The sequence below is a fragment of the Macaca mulatta genome, chromosome 1 (genome assembly GCF_049350105.2).
Source record: "Macaca mulatta isolate MMU2019108-1 chromosome 1, T2T-MMU8v2.0, whole genome shotgun sequence".
Lineage (NCBI taxonomy): Eukaryota > Metazoa > Chordata > Mammalia > Primates > Cercopithecidae > Macaca > Macaca mulatta.
In genome coordinates, this window is record NC_133406.1 from 3,301,924 (window position 1) to 3,328,560 (window position 26,637).

General features: G+C 42.3%; 1 protein-coding gene across 8 annotated transcripts in view; it reads left to right on the forward strand.

Annotated features, from left to right (window-relative positions):
- SMYD3 (SET and MYND domain containing 3) overlaps positions 1–26,637 on the forward strand; it is a 763,302-nt gene that overhangs the window by 731,030 nt on the left and 5,635 nt on the right. For all 8 annotated transcript variants that reach the window (NM_001265933.1, XM_028839533.2, XM_077964305.1 and 5 more), the window contains 1 exon segment: positions 11,127–11,235. In NM_001265933.1, coding sequence (NP_001252862.1) covers positions 11,127–11,235 — 109 coding nt within the window.

Sequence of the window (26,637 nt, forward strand, 5' to 3'; positions counted from 1 at the left end):
CCCGTGACGTCTTCAAGGTCTGTGGGCTCTGAGTACTTGGCATCTGTAGTGATTGATTTCAGTAAGAGTTCCAGTAACACTGGTTACAAGTTTGTATTTATATATGTCAGCAACAATGCGTAAGGATAGTGTTAAACAACATTGTAGATACAGATACATACTGCTTGGTGAGCTCACTGATGCCAAACTATATTTCATCTTCTATTTTAAAGTAAATTGTGCAGATTTTTATTCATGTTTAATTTTTGTAACTCTCATCTTTTCTTTCCAAGCAAGGGAAGGGTAGGTAGGTATTTTTGAACCACAGTGTTACTTTCTTATTGATTTAACACTCAATCTCTGAGATCATTAAATCCCTAGATTACCTGTTAACCTGACTGCTCTCGGCAAAGTGGCTTTATACTAAGAAATTAGAACATTAAATCAGTTTTTCAGATGTTTAAAATTATTAAATAAATCATATACTGTGAAGGATATGTAAGTCACAGATGAACTGTTAAAGAATTGTAAAGAAAGTATGTTACTTTCTCAGGCGCTTTATGGATGTGGAGAGGCTTTAGAACGCTTGAATCTGTTTCTCCAACTGATGTATATGGTACGATTATTGTGTATTTTAATTTTTTACCGTTTTTCCAACTGATGTATATGCTACGATTATTGTGTATTTTAATTTTTTACCATATTGTTAACCCACAAAAATTATTTTGTCAGTATTCATAGATTTGCCCATATTAAGCATTCTCTTTGTCCGTTTTTTCTTGTATCTTACACCATCCATCTGGGATAACTTTCCTTCTACCTAGAATGTTAGAAATTCCTTTTGTGAAGATCTGGTGACACATTTTCAATTTTTCTTTGTCTAAAGATATTTTTATTTCGTCTTTATCCTTTTTAAGAGATTGAGAGACAATTTATACAGCTTACAATTTCTCCGTTTAAAGTGTATACTTCAGTGGTTTTCAATATATTTAAATATATGTGCAACCATGACTACAGTCAATTTTAGAACATTTTCATCATCATCAGAAGCCTGCACCCTTCAGCTCTTCAACCTTATTCTTGAAAGATGTCTTTTGGGATGCAGAATTCTAGTGGAGGAGTTTGTTTTCCTCCGGCACATGGCAGATGTCGTTCCACCGGCTTTCAGCTTCCACTCTTGCAGCCGCCTGTCAGCTCTCTGTGACTCTTTTGAATATAATCTGTTTCCTTCTGTTATCTGCAGTCATGTCTTACTCACCATTCCAAATAAGTTGGCCGAAAGGAAGGATTTCCTGCTAGACCCCATCCTGCTGGGGAGACAGTGGACTTGCTCTTTGGTCCCCCAAGCCCCGCAGAGCAGGGCAGGACAGAGGCTCCAGGCAGACCAGCAGTTGGGCCATTCTGCTTACTTGTCAGGAGTCCTTCTTCACTCACATTTTGGCCTGACAGTGCCTTACTATTTTGCCAGCATCTTACTGCTTTTTAGAATATTTCATCAAGCATTTTACATTGTTTTCAGTATGTTTCCATTGAATCGGTATAGCTACCATGCCTGCTGCATTTCTAGGAGTAGAATGTAAACCAGCTTTTATAAACTCGAACTACAACATTCAAATAAATTTAAACTTTTATGAAAATTGTAAAATTTCTGCTGTAAGTTTCTTCTTGAGGCATGACCTCAATGATATGACCATCTTTTGAGGGCTTTAGTGTATACATTCAGAACCTTATCTTTTATTGCCCACATAATAAGGATAGACTACAGGATAAATGCAGTTTCTGTAGGGAAAATCTCATTACCATTTTTTTCTCAAGGATGTATTAAACTAAATTATGGTTATTTTATACTTCAGTCGTGGTAGCCAGTCTTTCTGAAATCCTTCAAGATGTCATCAAATGTTTCATACCCTAAAAAAATAGTGCTGTCTTATATGAGACAGGCAAAAGGACACCATTATCACTATTATGAGTCTTCAAGAGGAAACTGTTTACATGAAGTGGAGGACCGTCCTGCCCGCCTGGAAGATGCTGGCCAGTCCTCACCCCTGTGCCACACTGAGGGCCAGCCACACAGCCCCTGAGGTTTCCCTTCTGCCAGCCAGCCTGCTTGTGAGCAAGGGAGTGAGGAAACTTTTAAGTCCAGAATGAAATGAAAATAATTGAACACGCTTAATATAAAAGTTACAAATATAGGCAGTAGTTTCTCAGTGTGTTTTCTAGAAGGAAAGACCAAAACCCAAGTTTGGTTCATTATTGGATGCTTAGCCCTATCTGCAACATAAATCTTTCCCTTAATGAGGACGCTCATCCAGTATCATCTCAACATAAGAACCGAGGTCTTTCCCTTAATGAGGACGCTCATCCAGAATCATCTCAACTACTCCAGGCTTTCCTCTGTGTTGCTGCCCATGCCACTTGTATTTTAAAAGAAACAGGCAAATGTAGAAGTAGTTCAAGTGGTTTTTTGTTTGTCTGTTTGTTTTTGGCTGTGGAAAATAACCATTTTGATGCTATCATGCTTTTTATTTTAGTGATTCCCCCCTCCCCCAGCGTGTAATCTCCATGTGGGTGTAACAGTGCATTCCACTAATTACCATACATTTACTAGCACTGGAAACTTAATACTAGTTTGTGTTTGTATGGAATTGTATACATTTCCAGATGCTCTCCAATCACTTATCACATTAATTGTGAATAGTCACTCAGCTAATTGGAAGAGCCCTGTCTTCAGCCCACATCTTGTTATCTCCTTCATTCTAATTTATCTACTGCTTTCCTACCCTCTGTGCTCCTAAGTGTGAATAACATGGACATTTCAGATAATTGAAAGTCTCTTTTATTCTTATTATCTGATTAAAGATTCTAATAATGGATCATGTGCAAGTAACTCTTAATTGTCAAAATAATGAGAGTAAGAAAACCCTACTTCTAAAAAATTATGTATTTATTTTTAGAGATAGTCTTGTCTGTCACTCAGGCTGAAGTGTAGCAGCACTGTCATGGCTCACTACAGCCTCAAACTCCTGAGCTCAAGTGATCCTCCCACTTCAGCCTCCCAAGTAGCTGGGACTACAGCTATGCAACACCATGCATGGCTGACTAATTAAATTTTTTTTTCCTTTTGTAGAGATGGCATCTCACTGTGTTACCCAGGCTGCCCTTGAACTCCTGGCCTGGAGCAGTCTTCTCTCCTTGGCCTCCCAAAGCACTGGGATTAAGGGTGTGAGCCATGGCGCCTGACCTAAACCCCACCTTTTGAGTGAAGGACCTATTTGGTGAAAGTTTTTAAGAGAAGTAGAATGTATCTCAGTTTATGGAGTAAAAGAAATGCAATAAAAATTTCATTGCAGTGAGACAAAATCTCACTGTGACATTGTCCAATTCTGTGTGACACTGCGAATTTTCTTTCAGTTACTCACGTAGAGATGGGGGAGTGCAGATCCATCTTTCTTAATGAGGTGGAGCCAATAGCACATATCATGGACCAAATAAGAGCCAAGGGTTCCGTCTGGGCTGGAACCCAAGTTCTTTTTCTTTTGGAAACAAGAATTCATGGCCCTGATCTCCTGTCACCAGCAGAGCACAGCAGTAGAGGTGATGGAGAAGCAATGAATCATCACCCACTTGGGAAACAGCACCTCTCCAGAGTAACAGCCTGGGTTAATTAAGGTCATGGTAAGAAATAGTTCTCCTTGTTCTGAGGTGGTTTCTTGACAGTAGGGCTCATCTTTCCCCTCCCCCCACTTTGGTTTTGTTTCCTCATGTTAGGACCTTCCCCCCCACCCCCCCGGCCGCAACAAAAATGTATCATATTACAAATAAAGTTATCCTACCACAAAGGCATAAATAACTTCCATAAAACTGCTGCTTTAAATTAAACAGAGCCTGAGGAACATCAGATGACTGACTCCATGTGCCTCTCTTGCCTCTTTGCCCATTTACTCCTGACATAACACTGAGTTTCTACGTTTACTTTAAGACCTAAAACAAAGCCTTTTAATGTTGAATGTGGGCTGTTGCTCCCTCTGCTATTTTTCTAGCTATCAGGTCTATGTCTAATGTCTTGAAACAACATTGGAAGGCTGTTGTATACTGTTCATTGAATGTATCATTTTATTTCTACAGAAGGCTCAAAATTTAGTAAAATTCCAAATCTTTTGAAACTTGAGGCTATCTACCAAAGTCCATCATTTCTAAAAGTGAAAAAGTAAAATCCAGTGCCCCGATTATGAAAATTTTCAACTGTTCACAAAAATAGAGTAATATGACCTTTCTTATGTCTATCATCCAGCTTCAGTAATTCTTATCAAGATTTTGCCACACTTACCTTATCCATCATCCTTCTTCTTTTTCCCTTTGTTGAATTATTTTAGTCTTTGTGCAGTTCTTAGCATTTTTGAATCTGTGACTTGCTGTCTTTAGTTTTGAAAACGTTCCACCATTACAGCTATCTATCTATCTATCGCTTCTGCCCCATTCTCTCCTTTCTCTCATTTGAGATTCCGGTTGACACATAAGAGACCTGTGCCCCTGTTTATTTCCATTCCATTGTCTCTGTGTCTTTTCATGGAGATACTCATTTGACCTACCTTGAAGTTCACTAATTCTTTCCTCAGCTCTGACTAATCTAATGCTAAGCGGTTAAATTCTTAATTTTAGTTTTCTATTTTTCAGTTCTAAAACTTCCACTGGTTATTTTTTACATAATTTCTGGTTTTCTGCTAAAATTCTTACCTATTATTTAAGTTCTGAAACACATTTATGAGTTAAAGTCCGTGTATGAGAACCTTACTGTTTCAGTACCTGCAGGTCTGTCTCACTGTCTGTGTTGTTTCTCTTGGTTTTCAGAGGGTTCTTGTCTTTTCGTATGCCGGGTTATAATGTTACCAAATGCAGAGCATTATACAGAAAATGTGAGGTAAGTTGAGGCTGGGGATGAAGTTGTCTCCTTCAGAGATGTTTACTTTTGCTTCTGGGAATCAGGAGAGAAAGAGATCATGCCTTAATCCAATCAGGATTTGAAGTGATTCATTCTTTGTAGTGGCTGCTTTATTTCTAAGTTACTGTACTATGCCTAGATAGATTGTAGTCCTTTGGTGGTCAGAATCGAAAGCCAGGGATGTTTACTAGAGCTCCTTGTTATCATTGTTGATCCCTGAATTCCAGTTTCTGTGTCTCCTTTTCTGTGAGACTGCCAAAAACATTGCTCAGCTGGTGAGCCTGTGTCTACTAGAAGATCATCAAAGGGAAAAGCACCAATGAATACAAGGTTCCCCTTCCATTCTTTCCGGGATCCTGACTTTTCAAGGTCTTGCTGCCTTAGTGCCTCCTTGATACCTTCAAACAGATTCTTAAAAATACTTTTTGGTCCATGTTTTCCTGTTTTCAGTAGCAGATAAGCTGCTTGGTCTGAAATAAGCTACGCCACCATTGCTGGAAGCTGAAAATCTGCTGAAGATACAGTTGGCCCTCCAAATTCATGCCTTCTGCATTGAGTGATCTGTGCTTGATTGAACTGGATGCAGAACATGTGGATATGCTGGGCCAACGGTGCTTTTGATCTGCAGTTGGTTGAACCTGCAGATGCTGAACCTGGGGATTTATAACCCGGGGATTTATAACCTGGGGATACCATGGGCTGACCGTAACAGACTTAAACATCCACAGACTTTGGTATTTGTGGGGATCCTGGAACTAACATCTTGTGCATACAGAGGAGTGACTAGATTTAAGTGAAATCTCAGATATTAGGTTTTAGGTCATTTAATTCATGTGCACCTCAGTTTTGTATTCCTAAAAATTGTGGACATTTTTTCTTCCATCCACAATGCCGTTTCACGCTCAGATTTCCTGGATTATCTCAGAAATACCTTTTTACAGTTGTCTTGGCTGAGTATGGATACACGAGGTCTGCACCTCGTATGTGATTGTTACATCTCCTACATCTCTTTTAATCTATAGTATTTTTCTGCTACCATCTTTTTCTTTTGCTATGATTGACTTGTTGAAGATCCTGGGTCCAGGCTTGTAGAATTTCCCATACCCCAGATTCAGCTGACTGCTTTACTTGTTCCTCTGTCCCTTGTTTTTCCGCATGAAATGGGATTTAACTTTGCAGGCTTGATTAGATTCAGCTTGAGTGTGTGGGGTTTTGTTTTGTTTCACAAGGATAGTTGATAGGTAGTCAAAAATAATTCCTTCTGCATCCGATGGCACTCAGCGTCTAGTTATCCTACTTTGGTGATGCTAAGATTGATCAGTGGATTCAGGTGGTAACAAATTAATCCATCCACTATACAATTCTTTACTATCCTTTTATCTAATGGTTTCATCAAGTGATATTTTCTCCCCTTGGCCAAATAATTCTCCAGGAGTTGCAAAATGATTTTTCTAATTCCATCCTCATTCCACATTTATCAGCTAAAATTCATACAACTGGAGCTATTTAGCGGCTCTAAAATACAATCTAAACAGGCAGATTAAGTTCTCCTTTCAGGTTCAGTAATATGTTTTGGATCCGTTTTTTAAAAATAATTGTCTTAACTTTGTGCTGCTATACCAAAATACCATAGACAGTAATTCACAAAGAACAGAATTTTTTTTTTTTTCTCACAGTTCTGGAGGTTGGGAAGTTCAAGCCATAAAATCCAAGCCAGCAGGTTGTCTGGTGAGGACTGCTCTCCATTTCAAAGGTGATGTCTTGTTGCTACGTCCTCTGGAGGGGAGGACACTGTCCTTGCACGGTGGAAAGCAAACAAGCTGAACCCTGCGTGAAACCTGTTTTATAAGGGCTTTGATCCCATTCGCAAGGGGAGGAGCCTTGGTGACCTAATCACCTCTTAAAGGCCCAACCTCCAAACACTGCCACAGTGGCCATTGAGTTTCAGCATCTGCATTTTGGAGGGAACACATTCAAACCAAAGCAGTAGCCCTGAATAACAAAGGCGTTTTCCTACCCTGTAAATGCCAGAGCTGCTATCTGAATAATGCGATTGGTAATTGCGTCACATAGAACCAATAGAGATCAGCAACCTCAGCCTGGCAGGATCTCTGAGATATTTCTTCTCCATGACCTTTTGACTTCAGATCCCAGTTCCCTGACCTTCAGCCTCCCTATGAAATATATCAGTAAGATCTTGGTGCTTATGGGTCTGAGTTAAAGCTGGTGTGCACATTTCCTTCTTTTCTCTGCGTGTTTAAACCCATTTCTTCTTATGCACTTATTCACCATAGAAACACCTAAAACATTTTTTTCCAATCTAGGCCAAGCATTCTGGAACATGTGATTGCTAGCATTATACCTATGAAAGGAAAATTTATAACACCCAAACAAACTGCCTTGTTGAATGATTTCGTTATATGCTTTGCTTGTATGTTTTTGTGGAGGTGTTTCTATTTCTGAATCACGGAGTCAGCTCAGACTCCACTGCACCCCCTTGGATCCCCAGATTCTGTTAAATCACCCACATAACCTTTCTTTTACCAAGTCCTTCTTTTCTGTTGATATTGCCACCATCCTACCTCAAGTCTTTTTCCTCTAGGGTCTGTTTTCCAATGTTCTTGGTTTTCTATTCTGATGAAATATCCTCAGCCCGCTTTGGTAGTGCCTCACTGCTGGCAAGGGAAGTCCAGAGTTCTAGCTTTGCGCGTGTGCCTCTGCACAGCCTGGCTTCCAGTGCACCTCCTTTCCCACTCCCCTCCTCTGCTGGCCGGACCAGCATGCTCACTGCCCCTTGGCATTCAGCCTCCCATCCCATCACCAGAGCAAGCATCCATCTCTTCCCTTGTCCCAGGATCCCATCATCATCTCCAGTGGAAACCCGCTGAGACTCTGCCACTCCACTGATCACTGTGGTCCCGGCTGCTCCCAGAGCACACATTGTCTGTGCCCTGGTCAGGTGGCTGTCACACGCCTTTCTGTATCATGATTTCATTTGCTTCACCTGCAAACTACATGCTAACCAAGGGCAGGGACTCACTTTGGACTTCTGCAGATAGCTTACGGGGCCGGACCCGGAATCCAGCATCTCATAGGTGCACCTTCCCCTCACCTTCTCACTCCGACTCCTGCTTTAGTCCTCACAGTCCTTGGACACACCTGATTGCTGCTTCATTTTGGACTGTAATCCTGGTCTTTATTTTTGACAGTCCTATCAAAAAGATGACTGTCTTTTTGTCCTGTCAAGACTACTACCTCCAGGCCCTCTTCTCTCCCCATCCCTGCTCTACACCATAAAGTGGATGGAAGGCCACACCCTTGGAGAATCTCCCAGCAGGAGTGAGCTTGACCAGTTCTCCTTGGAGCTATACTCCAGCAAGAAATCACGAGTTTTATTCTGTATTGCAGCTGGGAGGCCTCCAGAAACAAAACCAGGCCCGCAATCGGCAGCCCCACAGAGCTGTGAGACTGCCCTGTAAATATTTATTTGGAAGTCCCCCGTTACAAGCGCTTCCTCATGCTCTCCTTAGTAAGCTCTACTTCATTTTGAAATATCCGAGTGACCGGGGCAGGTACCTGTCATGGCGTAATGACGCACCGCTTTCTCTGCTGTTGTAGAACTGAAATTTTCTTTGCTTCTTCTAACTGACATGACAGACATCCGCTTTGTGAGTGATTATTAGTGTAAAATCACTTTTTGACCTTTAAATTTAATGATGCCACATTCATAGCAATAATATAACCCCCCAAATCCAGGTGTGCTTTTCAAGGAAAGTGACCAGGGCACTTACCCTCTGATAATGGCGTCCTGCACTTACACCCTTTGTCTGGGAATCTTGAAGTTATTTCTACACAAATAGATAATGATGTTCATTTTGTAAGGGGTGAGAGGTAACGTGATGAAGAAAAATCCAGGACCCAGGTGTCTCCTTTGTTGTTCCCCCTTCTGCTCCCTTTTCAGCTTTTTTTTTTTTTTTTTTAAGATGGAGTCTTGCTCTTGTTGCCCAGGCTGGAGTGCAGTGCCGCGATCTCAGCTCACTGCAACCTCCACCTCCACCTCCCAGGTTCAAGCAGTTCTGCCTCAGCCTCCCGAGTAGCTGGGATTACAGGCGCGTGCCACCATGCCCAGCTAATTTTTGTATTTTTAGTAGACGCGGGGTTTCACCATATTGACCAGGCTGGTCTCAAACTCCTGACCTCGTGATCTGCCCGCCTCGGCCTCCCAAAGTGCTGGGACTGCAGGTGTGAGCCACTGTGCCTAGGCCCTTTTCAGCTTTTTAAGAGGCATGCCCAATCTTCTGTCGGTTTAAATACTTTCCTCCCAGGTACTGCTTTCTACTTTTTTAAGAGCATGAATGAAAACAAATGTTTCCATATCACATTTCGTGGGGGAAGAGTTAAGATTCAGCGAGAGGGAATGGTTTGCAGATATGTGTGCACTTGTCAGAGAACATACCTGTCTCTCCTGGTAAATCTGCCTCATCACTATTACATCATGGAGCTTAGATGGGGTTCTCTGGGTTCATGGATGAAAAGCAGTTGGAACAGTGCCTGGCACATGGCAAGCCCTGTATAACTGATGGATTCTAGGATTATCTTATTGATGTCTGTGGGCAGGCACCTCTGTCCCTGGAGAAGCCGCATTTAGAGTGAGCCCTTGCTCGTTCTCTCTGACGGTTGGGATACACTTCCCTTCTCCTACCCAGCCAAGCCTCTCCAAATCCTTGGGAGCCAGTGTAAGTCCAGTTTTCCTGCTCCAGGAAGCCTTCCCCGGTCCAGCCGTCAGTCACCTCTTTGTCTTCACAATACTTGTATCATTTTCTCAGTTCAGTTCAACAAACTTGAGCATCTAGTGTACATTAAGTTATGCCTTGCTTGGGCACTGACTCATGCTCCATCATGTAACCTTGTTTTAACTCCTGCAGGAATGTGTGTCTTGTGTCTAATGGGATGATTCAGCCTTAAGGAAAAAACTTCTTTTTTTGAGACAGGGTCTCACTCTGTCACCCAGGGTGGAGTGCAGTGGTGTGAAACTGCAGCCTCAGCCTCCTGGGCTCGAGTGATCCTCCCACCTCAGCGTCCTAGGTAGCTGGGACTACAGGCTTGCTCCACTACACCTGGCTCATTTTTGTATTTTTTATAGAGACAGGGTTTTGCCATGTTACCCAGGCTAGTCTCAAACTCCTAAGCTCAAGCAATCCTCCTGCCTCAGCCTCCAAAGTGCTGGGATTACAGGTGGGAGCCATCACACCTGGCCTGAAAAGCTCATTTAAACTGTGGTTGTGTGTGTGTGTGTGTGTGTGTGTGTGTGTGTGTGTGTGTGTGTAGGCATTTCCCCCAGAGACAATTGTGCGTATACAGCAGGGGCTCAGTATTCTCTAAGAGTAGGGGTAGGGAGTATTGGTGCCAGAACAGGCCAAACTGCTCATATTTGGTTAAATTCAAGGTGGTAAATTCTTGTTGAATTGAAGTAATACAGCTCATCACAGGGTCTGAAACACCCGGTAGCTGGAGGTGTGTGCAGTCCTTTCTTTGGTCCACGACAACACCGTATTCTATTCTGTTCTATGTGAAAGGGGTCCAGCATGGATGGAGTTCCTCCTGCATGTCAGACGTCATGGAGAACGCAGATGGGGTGCCTGGATAAAAAGCATTATAATCCAGTGAGATGATAAATAAATACAAACGTGCTTATAAGAAAGGTGTTCCATGATGGACTCCACAGCTGAGATTCAATCAAAGGGCTTTGCGGTTAAAAGGGGGATGTGGTAGTATCTAGTTGGGGGATCATGAAAACTTTATTTATTCAACAAATATGTATTGAGAGGCAATCTTCTGTTCCAGGGCTCTGCTAGTGCTAGCGCTTCATGGAGGAGCGTGGAGGAGAAGATTAGCACCTGTACTCCCCGGCGCATCCCTCCCAAACATCAACGCAGAGCTCCAAATTTTGTTTCTCTTCTCTAGTGTTTATAAGGGGGACCTTCTAGTCCTATCATTTTTTTTCCCTAACACAAAACGTGGAGGAGCTGGAGACCGATTGTGGATTGTGTGTTAATTCCCCTCAGTACTGCATTCTCCTGGATTGCAAAACTAATTTCCTCATTGACATTCACAGCTGGTGTTTGCTCCTACTTTCATAGTCTCCTGATGAAATGCTGACTGCAAAGGTGAGAGCTGCTGACACTGTTTGCTGTGTGGTTTCTTCCAGGATTTTTTTCCCAGGAAGCCATCCCGTCAGAGGGGTTCAAGTGATGAAAGTTGGCAAACTGCAGCTACATCAAGGCATGTTTCCCCAAGCAATGAAGAATCTCAGACTGGTGAGTGTGCCAAGATCTCACGTAGTTCTGCCTGGCATCCTTTTTTTCTGCTGTTGCTGAACCCTTTTGTTATTGGTTAGCAGCTCTACATATGTGGGCATGCATACACACGCATGCCCAATGTGTGCTGGTAAATGTTTAACAACCACTCTGGAAAAAAACCTGCTTTGTGACATTTGCCTATTTCTGTGATGCAGGCATGCCAACCATGGCTGATTTTAAATGTGAAATCAACCTTCTTGTAAAAATAATCTTAACAATTACTCTTGCACCCTGGTGCAAACCAGCCTCAGAACACCACTGCTCCTGTGCCCTCTCCACAAGGTCAACTCGTTTGTGCCTCCTCCCCATTGCCCACAGAACAGTCTATATCCCTTGCACGGCAAGCCCTTGACCATCTTTGTGGCAGTTCAGCTTTGCAGCCTCTTCTCCCCGCCCTTCCTGTCTCCCTTTCCACCCACCCAGTGCTCACTGCTGCTCACCAGGACCCAGCGTGACCCTGAACTTCTCACTCCTCCATCTTCACACAGCTATTTCCTCTGCCTTAAACGCCCTCCCCATCACAACCCCCTGGGCTTGACAGAACTCTGTAATCCTTTAAGGCCTAACTCCAGTGTTACTTTGCCGTCCTACCCCTGCAGCTCTCTGCCCACCTTGCCAGGAGAGCCCTTTTCACATCGCAGTAGGCATACCTGATGGCCACCCCTACCCCTGCCCCCAGGAGAGCGTGAGGGCTTCGTGGTTGTCTTGGTAACCAGCTCAGTGCCATGCAAGGGATCTGGAACTTAGGAAGTATTCATTATTGGGGGAAGGAGGAAGGAGGAAGGGAAGGAGGTCAGTGAATATGGTTCTAGTAGTAAGTGTCAAGAAACTAAACGGGAGAACTGGTTTAGGGTTGGAATACCTTGTTAAAACACAATGGTTAGTTTCACCTGCTTAGGGAGTCTCCTCTGCCCAGAGGAGCCCAGGGCTCTCTGCTGTCTGGCTTTCCCACCTCAGCAGAACTTCCTCTCCTCCAGTCCGTGACCCTTCCAAAGGAGAGCTCACATGCCCACCTAGCCAGGCACCGGTGGGTCATATGGAGACCTGGCGTGTGGGTATCATAGGAAGCACTTGACACTTTAACAGGACCCTCTGGGCCGCCATGCCCTTGTGTGCGGAAGAGTGGCGGTGCAAGGATTGGGCATCAGGGTTGCTCAGGGCGTGTCCAGGGGCCGGCTGATCCCATAACATTGGCAGCTGCCCACATGGACCTGAGAGAAATGACAAATGCCTGAGGGATTCTTAAAAATAAGATTCCCCCGTGCTCATTTTTGCTGAATGCTAACCAGAGTGCCTTTATTTGATCTTTAAATAAAGTCAGCATGTGGCCAACAGGAGTAACACTCGGATTTCCTGAAGGCACTCAGCTCTTCCTGTTCTTTTTATCATGTCTGGCATGTTTGCCCAGGCGGGGGGAAGAACAGCACACTGTCTGTTGCAGCCTCAGGAAGAACTTTCCTTTTCTGGTCTTGGGGGTACTTAGCCAGTCGAATCAGCGAGGTACAGAAGATCCTTATTAAGGGCTTACTGTGTGAAAGTCTTGACAGAAAAATGATGTACAGGAAATTTCCTAATGTATGATATACTCAACACAGGGCCACCTGCAAGCAAATGTTTGTAAGTGATCAAACTAGACCTTTGTGTTTTTATGGGACTAGAAACTATGAATACTGCTCGTACATACATGATACGTGATCATACTTAGTCCTCATGACAGGTGACAGCTGTATGAGGTCAGCGGGACAAACAGGAATTCCTTCCTATTTGAAAATGAAGGCGCTCAGGTTGGGAGACATGCAAGAGCTCCCCGAAAGTCACACGAGGCAAAGCCAGGTGCATTTGTTCAATTTAATTCAACACGGTGATCAAATACTTCCGCTACTTTGGATAAGACCCAGGCTGGGTGCAGTGGCTCACATCTATAATCCCAGCACTTTGGGAGGCCGAGGCAGGCAGATCACCTGAGGTCAGGAGTTCAAGACCAGTCTGGCCAACATGATGAAACCCCATCTCTACAAAAATACAAAAACTAGCCAAGCATGATAACGGGTGCCTGAAATCCCAGCTGCTCCGGAGGCTGAGGTGGGAGAATCACTTGAACCCAGGAGGCAGAGGTTACAGTGAGCCGAGATTGCACCATTGCACTCCAGCCTGGGCGACAGTGTGAGACTCCGTCTCAAAAAAAAAAAAACAAAAACAAAAAAAATCAGTATGGAGTGTACAATTTAATGGAGGAAATAAACATGTACAAGTCATTAAATCCAGGCCAGAAACCAAGGCTCTGTTCTTTCCCTCTAGACTGGTCCAGTTAAATAGATGAGGCTGTCTAGTAAGATCAGTGTGTAGAAATCCCTTAAGCTCTAGCCGAACTCCTGTTGCCAACTTGGGGAAAATAAGGGAGAGAAATCAGAGAAGATTTAGATTGCTGCTTTTCTTTCCGTGAAGCTTTGTTCATTGCCATTGCGTACAGAACTCTTGAAGGAGACATCGAAAACCCCCAGCTATGAGGACAAGCCTGAACCAACCCAGACAGACATCTCGCTGTGGGTTTTCAGGATAATGTGGCCTGGGCTGATGGTACTGACCATCACCAGCCCTTCTGATGACCCTCTTACTGCCCTTTCCATCCCTCATGCCCAGGTCTGTTCTGCTGCCCTCGTACTCTTCTGATGAGGTTGCATCGCCTCTTTCAGAAGCTTCTCTTGGTAATCATGTTAGCTTTTCCTGCTCTTGGTACCAAGGTAAAGCTCAGGCATGCACCCCGATAGATGCCAGTTGAAAGGTATTCTGGGAGCAGCGTCAGATTATCTGTCATGAGGCCTGGGGTTAAATGGTGGCCTTACCCAAACTTGCTATGTGTCTCTACAAAAGTCATTGGGTCTCTTGCCGAGGTCTGATGATCAACCAAGGAGCAAACATGCACTCCTGGCAGAGTCGTAGAAAGAGTGCAAGGATTTAGAGTCAGTACGTCCAGGTTCCAGTCCTACCATTTGCATTAATCTCTGAATATAATTTCATTTGTAAAAGGAGGCTGATAGCTATCCCACAGAGTTGTTTTGAGGAGTAAACGAGGCAATGCGCAAGAGTGTGCTGGCCAATCTCTAGCATTTTGAAACGATTAAAGATGGGTATTGTTACAGGAACGCTTGTTCTGATCACTCTCCCACTAGCGGGTCTGTTCAGTACTTGTGTTTGTAGTTTGGGGTACACGGTGGTTCCTCTGGTGAACAGTTATGTTCTATGCCTGCTCCCCAAGGTGAGTGGGAATTCCTCAAGGGACCTTACATTCCTTTTGTGTCTTCTGGTGCCACCTAACGTAGACACACAAGCCCCCAATACAGCGAGCTCTGTTAAAGACATGCTTGAATGAATGGATTTTGGTAATGGATGGAAGACTTTAAAAGCCTCCCCCAACCCTGCTGTTTAGCTGTTTATGGTTAATGGACCAGATCTTCTCATGACCTTTGCTGAGCATTTGCTAGCGGAGGGATGGCCTGAATGTATCCATCCCTAGGAAAACTCACATGACCTGGGAGTCTAGAAGCAGGTCAGTGTCTTCCTGCAGAAAGTCTTTCTTTCCTGAGCTTTCTCAGGACTCGGGTAACCTGGAGAGGGAAAAGGGAGGCTATACTCTTTGCCTTTTGAAACTGATGTCATCTTCAGACAGGCACCCCTGGGATGCTCTTTCTTGTCTTAGAAACCCTGGAAATAATGGAATGAAATCACTTGAATAAGGTTTTTGAAGACTGAGTTTGAACAGAAATCAGAGGAGCTTCAGACACAGAGATTTATTACAGATTCAGTTAGGCTCCAGCCTCCTCCAGGAAAGGAATCCACTTAGCCCAGCTCTGATTTGGTTTCATCTTCCGTTTCCACTGGGCTCAGCTGAAATTCTTCTGATTGCTGCCACGGGACAGTCCCGGGGTCCCTTCCCAGTGCTTCCCTCCTGCCCTCTCCTGTCTCTAATCTACTTTTATTTCTTTCCATTTATTTCTTAGAAGGCTTTTGTTTACTACTAATTTGACTTCTTGGACCTCAAGGACAGCCCATGTGGGCTGTCTTGTTAATCAGAGCTGGTTTTTTCCTGTGAACGCTGCATGCTGCAGGCTCCCGCACCCCGGCCCTAGTGGAGTTGCTTTGTAGCAAGTCTGGCTCCAAAACTTAGACTTCTTTCCCCTCAGTATCCATTTTTTTTAAATCTGTATTTAAACTTTTTGTATCATAATTTTTCCCTTCTCTTTTAATTTTATTGAAGTATTTTATATCTTGAGCATTTTTTTTAGCTTTTTTTGCATCTAAATAGAGAGCACAAGGCCGCAAGTCCTAGAGATTGCTTCTTTTATTCTTGCATCAGCCACCCTGATTTCCAGCCCCAGCAATGGCTGATTTAGAGCATGCACTTCTGTTGGTCCCATGCCTTAATCTGCTACAGTGATTCTTAACCTCTTTGGTCGTATCCCTATTTAGGAATCTGATGAGGGCCACTGACTAACCAGAGAAAGGTTAAATATACACAACCTTTTGTATATTTGGTGTGGATGGCGGCTTCAGAGGCTCCCTGAAGCCCTTCCATGGACTAAGTGTCCGTGGTGTCTAGGTTAAAAAGCCCTCCTCTAAATACTTAACATCATACTTTACCGTGTGGGGAGGTGGGAGGGAAAGAGGTAGAATAAGAAGGCACACAGAGACGATGTTCCATAGTTGTCACTAACACCTTCAAAGAGTTGTTTGGAAGCCCCTAGCTCTGATATTTATGAATGGTTCCTACTGACCTCCAAATGGAGAATAATAGTTCCAAGAGTGTGTTTTTGAACCAAAAAAGAGAAAAGAAAATAACGGCTAAAATGCAAACACAGTGATTAAGCCGTATTATGGGCAATAAGCAGAAATTTACCTACCAGGAAGTATAAGTTCAGTAGCAACAAGGAGTCAGATGGGGAACATGAACTTGTACCTCCACCTGGCAGTAATAGGGTGTCATCACCTCATTCTCTTGCTGGAGCGATGTCAGAGAAAGCCACTAAAGCAGGTTGAGGTAAAATTCAGAGTCTCATAACGGAATACTCAAAACATCTGTGCTTCGGTTAAAAATCACTCACTGTGACAAGAACCAGGAAGACCTCAATCTTAATGAAAATCAAAGCAATTAGTAGACGCCAATTCCAAGATAACAGAGATGTTAGAATAATCTGACAGATTTTAAAGCAGCCGTGATAAAAATGCTTCATCAAGGAATTACAAACACCCTCAAAATAAATGGAAAAAGTAGAAAACCTCAGTTAGGTAGAAGCCATAAAGAAGACACAAATGGAAATTTAAGAGCTGATAAATATAATAATCAAAATAAACAGAAGGGAGCTCCACAACAGAATGGAGGAAACAGAGGAATGAATTGGTGAATGTGAAGATAAGACAATTGAAACTGCCCAACCTGAAAAACAGAAAAAAATACTGAAGAAAAAGTAAAATTGAACGGTGCCTCAGAGGATCAATAACAAAAAGATCTAACATTGAAGTCCCAGAAAGAGAAGTAAAAGAGGGTGAGGTGGAAAAAGTTCTTGAAGAAATAACGGTGGAGGCATCCAAATTGGAAAGGATGAAATAAAATTATCTCTATATACAGATAATATGATCTCATATGGAGAAAGCTCTATAGATTACACACACACCCCCAAAAATGTTACAACTAATAAGTGAATTAAGCAAGGTAGCAGGATACAAATCAACACACAAAAATCAGTTGTATTTCTTTTCTTTTTTTTTTTTTTTTTTTGAGACAGAATCTCGCTCTGTCACCCAGGCTGGAGTGCAGTGGTGCAATCTTGGCTCACAAAAATCAGTTATATTTCTAAACATGAAAAATCAACAATTCGAAAACAAAATTAAGAGAATAATGCCATTTGCAATAACACAAAACTGAGTAACATACTCAATTATTCTCCATGAAGAAGGCATAAATAAGGAGAATTACATCTCATGTTCATAGGTTGGAAGACTTAGTATTATTAAGATGTCAATATTACCCAAAATGATCTTCAGATTCAATGCAATCTCTATCAAAATCCCAATGGCTTTTTTGGGGAAGAAATAGAAAAATACATCTTGAAATATATATGGAACCTCAAGGAATTCCAAATAGCCAAAAGCAGTCTTGAAAAAGAAGAACAAACATGGAGAACTCACCGTTCTTGATTTTAAAATTTATGAGAAAGCTACAGTAGTCAAAACAGAGTGATACTGGCGTAGATGGACATATAGATCAATGGAATAAAATAGAGAGCCCAGAAATAAACCCTCGCATATATGGTCAAGTGATTTTCAACATGGATGCCAAGACCACTCAATGGAAAAAGTACAGTGTCTTCAACAAATAGTGTTGGGGAAACTGTATATCCACATGCAAAAGAGTAAAGTTAGGCCCTTACCTAACACCATATAAAGTAAAACAAATAGTGTTGGGGAAACTGTATATCCACATGCAAAAGAGTAAAGTTAGGCCCTTACCTAACACCATATAAAGGATCAAAGACCTAAACGTAAGATCAAAAGCTTCTACTAGACTCTTAGAAGAACACATTAAGGAAAAAGCCTCATGACATTGGACATAGTAATGATTTCTTGGATATGGCACCAAAGGTACAGTCTACAAAAGAAAATATAAACAAATTGGACTTCACCAAACTGGTAAAATTAAAAACTTTTGGGCATCAAAGGATACCATCAACAGAATAAAAAGCAACCCATAGAATGGGATATATACATACAATGGAATATTACTCAACCTTAAGGAATAAAATTATGACACATGCTACACATAAATGAACCTTGAAGGCATTATGCAAAGTGAAATAAGCCTGACAGAGAAGAACAAATATCATATTATTCCACTTATATGAGGTACCTAGAACAGTCAAATACCTAGAGACCGAAGTAGAACAGTGGTTACCAGAGTTCGAAGGGAGGAGGGGATGGGAAGTTATTGTTTAATGGGTACACAGTTTTGGTACAGCATGATGCAAAAGTTATGGATAGTAGTAATGGTTACACAATAATGTGAATGTACTTAATGCTACTCAAGAGTTAAAAATAGTTAAAATGATAACTATTAGTGTTTTGTGTACTTTGCTACATTGTTTTTTAAGAAAAGAATTAATAGTGGAAAACTCTCCAAATTTGGCAGGAGACATAAACCTGTAGATTCAAGAAGCTAAGTGAACCCCAAACAGTATAAACCAAAAGCAGTTCACACCAAGACTGTGGATCATACTCAAACTTCTGAAAACTAAACACACACACACACACACAAAATAAGTCCTAAAAGCAGCAAAAGAAAAATGACAACTTACCTGTACAGGAAAAACAATTTGAATGACAGTGATTTTTCTCATCAGAAACCACAGAAACCAGATGAAGGTAGCATATTTTTTTCAACTACTGAAAGAAAAGAGCTGATAACCCAAAACTTGGGTTGCCCTTAGAATTTATCTTGTCCAGCAAAAATACCCTTCAGGAATGAAGAAGAAATCAAGACATTTTCAGATGAAGGAAAACTAAAAGAACTTATCACTAGCAGACTTACTGTAAAAGAATGGCTAAAGAAATTCTCTAAACAGAAAGAAAATGATAAAAGAAGGCTCTTGGAACGTCAGGAAAGAAGAAAGAACATGGTCAGCAAAAATGTGGGTAAGTAAAATGATCTTTCCTTCTCCCTTTGAGTTTTCTAGATTGTTTGATAGTTGAAGCAAAAATTATACACTATCTGATATGATTCTAAATGTATGTAGTAGAAATATTTAGGGCAATTGTATTCCAAATGGGGGAGTGGGGGAGGGTAAAATGTAAAGGAAAGTAAGGTTTGTACACTTGAGTTCAACTGGTAAAATGACACTAGTAAACTATGATAAGGTATATACATATATATGTGTATATATACATATATACATACGTAGGTATATTATATACAAGTTATGTGTATATATAGTGTGTGTGTATATATATATATAATATATGTAAATAATAAGACCTGGAGTAACCACAAAACTATATAAAGTAATACACTCAAAAGCAATGAAATTCTAAAAAAAGTTTAACCCACAGGAATGCAGGAAAAAGAAACAAACAAAAAGAGGGCAAATGAAAAACAAAAAATTAAATGGCAGATTTAAGCCCTACTATATTAATAACATTGTAAATTATGTAAGTGGTCTATGTAAAAGGTGTAAATTGCCTAAATACACCAATTAAAAGACAGAGATTAGTAGAAAAGATTTTTAACACATGACCCAAGCATATGTTGTCTGTAAGAATTCTTTTTAAATAGAATTATACAAATAGGTTGAAAGCAAAAGGATGGAAAAAATATATTATAAAAACAGAATCACAAGAAACCTGGAGTAGCTATGTCAATATTAAGTAAAGTAGACTTCAGAGCAAAGAAAATGTTATGAGAGACAGAGGGACATTGTATAATGGAAAAAAGGCCAGTCTACCAAAAGACATAGCAGTACTAAATATGTATGCACCAAATAACACAGTTACAAAACATGAGAAACAAAAACTGATAGAACTGAAAGGAGAAATGGACAGATAAGCACAGCTGGGAACATCAAACCTCCTCTGTCAATAGTTGGTAGAACGACTAGACAGAAATTCAGCAAGGATACAAAATAATTCCGTAACACCATCAACCAGCGGGATCTGACATTTAGAAAACACTTTACCCAACAATAACAATGCACATTTTTAAAGTAACTATAGTACAAAAAGAGACCATTTTCATGCCATAAAACAGATTCTCAATAAACATAAAAACATTCAAGTTAATACATAGTAAATTATCTGACCACAATGGAATTAAATTAGAAATCAGTAGCAATATTTGTAAACAAAACCAAATCCACACCTTCTAGCTCTGTGTCTGGCACAGCACATTGTACAACACATTGGGACTTGGGTTGCTCTTAGAATTTATCTTGTCCAGTCTTATTTAGCTGAGGAAACATAACTTCTTCAGGGTCTCTCAGGGCTTAATAAAGATTGATTGATTGATTGATTGAACAGTGGCACAACAGCAGTGCTTCTTCTGAATGGTTACTACCACTGGAAAGCACAGACCTGAACTCACCACATCTGTAACCCCTCCTGAGGGTCCCGTGGGCCACCTGGTTCCTCCCTCCTCTGGGTGCCCCAGCACTTTGCATCTCTCTTGAACACACACTGTTCCACTGTAATGATCTGGTATTTACTTTCTGTCCCTCTGACTATGCCAGAGCTTCTCCCAGGGCAAGGGCCACGTTTTATTCATTACAGCTGCTCAGACAGTATTGAGTGAATGAATGGGTAGATGTTATCTCTAAGGAAATTCTGCCTCCCAAGAGGACAGATTTCTCCAGCAGAATGTACACTTGGAGGGTTATCCAAGGTGTAGAGTAGAGTGGGGTCTCCAGGGGTGCTGCTGAGCTGAGGTGGGTCATCAAAGTCTTTGGGATTCTCTGCTGTCCTTGCAAAGGGCTTTTTGTGCCTCCAGAGCTGCTTAACGTGTTGTACCTCTTGCTTCTTGCATTTCCTCCTTTGAATGCCCCAGACCAGCTTCCTCCTCCCTGTGCCCCACCCTCTGCTTTTCTTTTTATTATTATTATTTTTATTATTTTATTTTATTTTTTGAAACGAAGTCTCGCTCTGTTGCCCAGGCTGGCGTACAGTGGCCGGATCTCAGCTCACTGCAAGCTCCACCTCCCGGGTTTATGCCATTCTCCAGCCTCAGCCTCCCAAGTAGCTGGGACTACAGGTGCCCGTCACCTCGCCTGGCTAGTTTTTTGTATTTTTTTTTAGTAGAGACAGGGTTTCACCGTGTTAACCAGGATGGTCTCAGTCTCCTGACCTCGTGATCCGCCCGTCTTGGCCTCCCAAAGTGCTGGGATTACAGGCGCGAGCCACCGCATCTGGCCATCTCTGCTTTTCTTTCATTCTGAGATGGGCAGAATAAGGAAATCTGCTGTATTTTTTCCTGTTGTGATTTGATTCTAGGGGTTCTTATCATGCATACATTTCTTTCTCTGATTTTATATCCATATTTAAATCATACTTGGGAAGTCACTTACTGGATTCCTCAAGCTCACGGTAGAAACTGTTTGAGATCCTTGATAAGCTTAATATATTCATATTAAAATTAATAGGAAAGGTATATTGTTTCCAATGTTATGATTTGATATTCATTTTATTTAATATATGACCACAATTCTAAAATTACTTAAAGAAAAGCAGATGTGATGAAATTGAAATCAAGTCTGGGGACTCTCTATTACTGAGTTAACTGTATGCCTGTCATGTGGCAGACAATCTATGCTGCTCTTCTCGTGTGACATTTAGAGTCTGGATGTGGGTGCAGCAGGCACCCTCCTTGGAGGCTTCAAGTGAGTGCTCTGTGGAAGATTATGTGCAGGCTCTTTTTAAATGCTACCATTAAAAAAATAAAATTTAATGGAAAGAGATAAGCTTTTCCCAACACCAGCCTGCTCCAATTTTATATTTCCTTAATCTGTTTTATATGCTGCTGCAGGAAATTAAACCAAAATTGTCCTCTCTGACATGCGCATGTGTGACAGATGGGAGCAGTAGGAGAAGGGAGACACACACACAGCTACTAGCAACAATTGCTCTGGTTTGTCAGAAATTTATTGTAACTTTTTGGGGGTATGGTAATGTGAGGGGAAGCCCTCCTCATCTTCCTGCTGTGCTGAAGGGCTGTGCCTCGGGCCACACAGGGCCCTCTTCGTACATGGTTGAGGACTGTCTGCCCCAGCTCACCCAGTGCTGAAGGGCTATGCCTAGGGCCACACAGGGCCCTCTTCTTACATCACTGAGAACTGTCTGCCCCAGCTCACCCATAGGCCCAGGTGATGTTCAAGACAAGGACCAGATGTCCTCATCGCCAGGTCTGAATTGCAGCTTCCTGCTGACCCGTGTCACGCCATTCATCCACGCACACACCCGCACACACAGCCACTAACATATTTTGCTCATTACTGAATCCTACTTCTTTCTTCTCTTTTTTTCCCTCCCTTTCTCATCTACATCTGCCCATCACTCAAAGTACAATGTTTGCTTGTTAATTAAATCTATATTCAGTAGTTTGTTTTTGTTTTTGTTTTCAGTCGCTTCAGACTAGTTCTCTGCCCCTACCCATACCCATTCCCACTCTGTTTCTAGCCACTGTATGGACAAGATCCTCTAAACGTAGTATCTCAGACTACACACACATTCCCCAGGGTTGCCCCTGCTCCCCTTTGCTACTGGTGATGCATTCACCTTTAAGTAAGAGAACGCAGAACACGACCGGCAGCATCTTGACGAGGAAGGCACCTGTGTCCCCTCAGGGTGTCTCAGCAGCCGTGTCCAGGACAGCCTTTGCGCCTCTCCCTGGTCACTGCAGTCTGCTCACAGTGGGAGGCTCCCCTGTGTGGTCACGGAATGGACACACTGGGTTGAGTCCTGAGAGCCCAGAGGTCATCCTCCTCCTAACTCTCGGGTCAGGTGACCTCAGGAAGCACTTCCTTCCATAACAAGAGGGTGTTGTTATGGACTGGATGATCGTTCTGATCTTTCCTCAAGGAAACAGACTGGGACGAGTGGATGTGAAGCTGGGGGAAGGCCAGGCAACTCCCACTTCCTGGCTGTGGCTCTAATTCCAGAATGACTGAGGAACTGGAAGTAGTTACCCTACTGTGGGATGGGCAGGTCTGCCCCTTCCATGAACAGGAATATACTGGATCAGTGGCAGTTAACTTCGGCCCTTGAGGAGTAGACCTTATTCTTAAAGCTGCAAAAGAGGAGAAAGTGAAACTCACCGCTGGAACTGGAAGAAAAGAGCGAGGAAGGAAGACTGGGGTCTGTAGTGCGTTCAGAAGCGTGCCGATGAACTTACGTTGTCGAAGTGGTAAGAAGATGGCTTTGTCATTCAGCCTCTGAGTCAAGTCAGAGAGAAGCACAGATCATTCTTCAGATGGGCAACCTGGGGAATGTAACCAGGAGGGGGCAAAAAAGAGGCTGGTCTGGAAGTTCTGAGCAACAAGGCCAGGCCCTCACCCAGCCGAGGGCGTCTGTGAGGGCAGGGAGGGAGGTGAGGCTGAGCAGGTTAGGCCTGGCCTTTTTCAGCATGGAGAGTTATGTCCCTCTCTGCAAAGATCTTTCTGGGCAGTGATTCTGCCTCATTCACCTTCCTTTGCCAGATCACAAGCATTTTGGCTCTCTGTTGAGTAAAAGGGAAGAGGACATCTAAGAGTGCTTTCAAGAAAGAGAATTTCCCATGAAGCCTCTCTGATCGGAGAAACCTTCTTTTTCCGCAATTGTGCTGTCACACAGGTCTCTGCCTCAGACCTTAAGATGTCCAGAGCAGCGGAGGATCCAGGGCAGTGTGGAGAAAAGAGAATAAAACATGAGGCATGTGCTCCATGAATAGCATCAAACATTTGTTTTTAATCTTCTGCCCAGAGGAATCTCCTAGAGCTGGGCTGCTTGCAAGGTGGGGGCTGGTCCCAACTCCTCCCCTGCACTCCCGGACAGCCCTCTGCCTGGGGATTTGCTGGCAGATGCTGTGCACCCACCCAGCAGACTTGCTCGCGTGGGTAGGAAGTGAATTCCCACCGCCAGCATCTTTCTCTTTCTTTCTCTCTCTCTCTCTTTTTTCTCTCTCTCTGCAGGAAATCTAGCCCCCCTCTCTCTGCCTGTTTTCTTTTGAGCCTAAAGGGAAGATTAAAGAGGTGAAAACAGCCAGAAACAGAGGTTGAAAGTACCCTCCACCTGAAATGCTTTGTTTCTTGAAGCTTCAGCTTTTTTCCAATATGGAATTGAAAGTTTTACTGCATGCCTAATAGTAAAATGCAGGTGTCTCACTACATCACCACCAAGGTCTAAAATCTCTGTGGTTTTCAAGATGTTCATGCTCAAGAATTCCACCTCCTACGAATTGCTCTTCAGCAAATACCCAAGAAAGGCAAAGAATATATTCTGGCAGATCTGCATCATATCATAATAAACAATTGAAAGTGATCTAAATTTCCAGAAGCAGCTTAGTAAATAATGGTCTATAAACATGATGGAATTCATTATATACAACCATTAAAATGGTAATTATGCTGGCTATAAATTAACATTGAATAATGAGTAGTTGCTGTTACTTGTTGAGAGTTTGCTGTATCAGTTGGTTTCAACTTTGAGGACATGTTGGAATCTCCTGGGGCCCAGGCCTCCTTCCTGGAGAGCGGGCTTCAGCTGTCGATGTGGAGGGTCTGGGCCTGGGTGTCTCTTTTGAAGCTCCCTGGCTGATCCTACTGGGTAGCTAAGGCTGAGAGCCTCAGTGCCACTTGCAGGTACTTTGGGTGCATTAACAGCCACCAGCGTCATATCTTTACAAGTTTCCTGGGCACGTTTACATCAAATGCCGTGGTTCTGTTGTCCCTTCCTTCTCCCAAGTCCACCCCGCCCTCCATTTGGGCAGGGCAGGATCATATTGCTTATCTCTTACTTATTACAAAAAATTTTTTTTCTTTTTTTTTTATTACACTTTAAGTTCTAGGGTACATGTGCACAACGTGCAGGTTTGTTACATATGTATACATGTGCCATGTTGGTGTGCTGCACCCATCAACTTGTCATTTACATTAGGTATATCTCCTAATGCTATCCCTCCCACCTCCCCTCTCCCCACAATAGGCCCTGGTGTGTGATGTTCCCCTTCCTGTGTCCAAGTGTTCTCATTGTTCAATTCCCACCTATGAGTGAGAACATGTGGTGTTTGGTTTTCGGTCCTTGCGATAGTTTGCTGAGAATGATGGTTTCCAGCTGCATCCATGTCCCTGCAAAGGACATGAACTCATCCTTTTTTATGGCTGCATAGTATTCCATGGTGTATATATGCCACATTTTCTTAATGCAGTCTATCATTAATGGATATTTGGGTTGGTTCCAAGTCTTTGCTATTGTGAATAGTGCCGCAATAAACATACGTGTGCATGTGTCTTTATAGCAGCATGATTTATAATCCTTTGGGTATATACCCAGTAATGGGATGGCTGGGTCTAATGGTATTTCTAGTTCTAGATCCTTGAGGAATCACCACACTGTCTTCCAAAATGGTTGAACTAGTTTACAGTCCCACCAACAGTGTAAAAGTGTTCCTGTTTGTCCACATCCTCTCCAGCACCTTTTGTTTCCTGACTTTTTAATGATTGCCATTCTAACTGGTGTGAGATGGTATCTCATGGTGGTTTTGATTTGCATTTCTCTGATGGCTAGTGATGATGAGCATTTTTTCATGTGTCTGTTGGCTGCATAAAGAAGTTTTGAGAAGTGTCTGTTCATATCCTTTGCCCACTTTTTGATGGGGTTGTTTGATTTTTTCTTGTAAATTTGTTTGAGTTGTTTGTAGGTTCTGGATATTAGCCCTTTGTCAGATGAGTAGATTGCAAAAATTTTCTCCCATTCTGTAGGTTGCCTGTTCACTCTGATGGTAGTTTCTTTTGCTGTGCAGAAGCTCTTTAGTTTAATTAGATGCCATTTGTCAATTTTGGCTTTTGCTGCCATTGCTTTTGGGGTTTTAGACATGAAGTCCTTGCCCATGCCTATGTCCTGAATGGTATTGCCTAGGTTTTCTTCTGGGGTTTTTATGGTTTTACATCTAACATTTAAGTCTTTAATCTATCTTGAATTAATTTTTGTATAAGGTGTAAGAAAGGAATCCAGTTTCAGCCTTCTACATATGGCTACCCAGTTTTCCAGCACCATTTATTAAATAGGGAATCCTTTCCCCATTGCTTGTTTTTGTCAGGTTTGTCAGAGATCAGATGGTTGTAGATGTGTGGTATTATTTCTGACGGCTCTGTTCTGTTCCATTGGTCTATATCTCTGTTTTGGTACCAGTACCATGCTGTTTTTGTTACTGTAGCCTTGTAGTATAGTTTGAAGTCAGGTAGCGTGATGCCTCCAGCTTTATTCTTTTGGCTTAGGATTGTCTTGGCAATGTGGGCTCTTTTTTGGTTCCATATGAACTTTAAAATGGTTTTTTCCAATTCTGTGAAGAAACTCATTGGTAGCTTGATGGGAATAGCATTGAATGTATAAATTACCTTGGGCAGCATGGCCATTTTCACAATGTTGATTCTTCCTATCCATGAGCATGGTATGTTCTTCCATTTGTTTGTGTCCTCTTTTATTTCATTGAGTAGTGGTTTGTAGTTCTTGAAGAGGTCCTTCACATCCCTTTTAAGTTGTATTTCTAGGTATTTTATTCTCTTTGAAGCAATTGTGAATGGAAGTTCATTCATGATTTGGCTCTCTGTTTGTCTGTTACTGGTGTATAAGAAT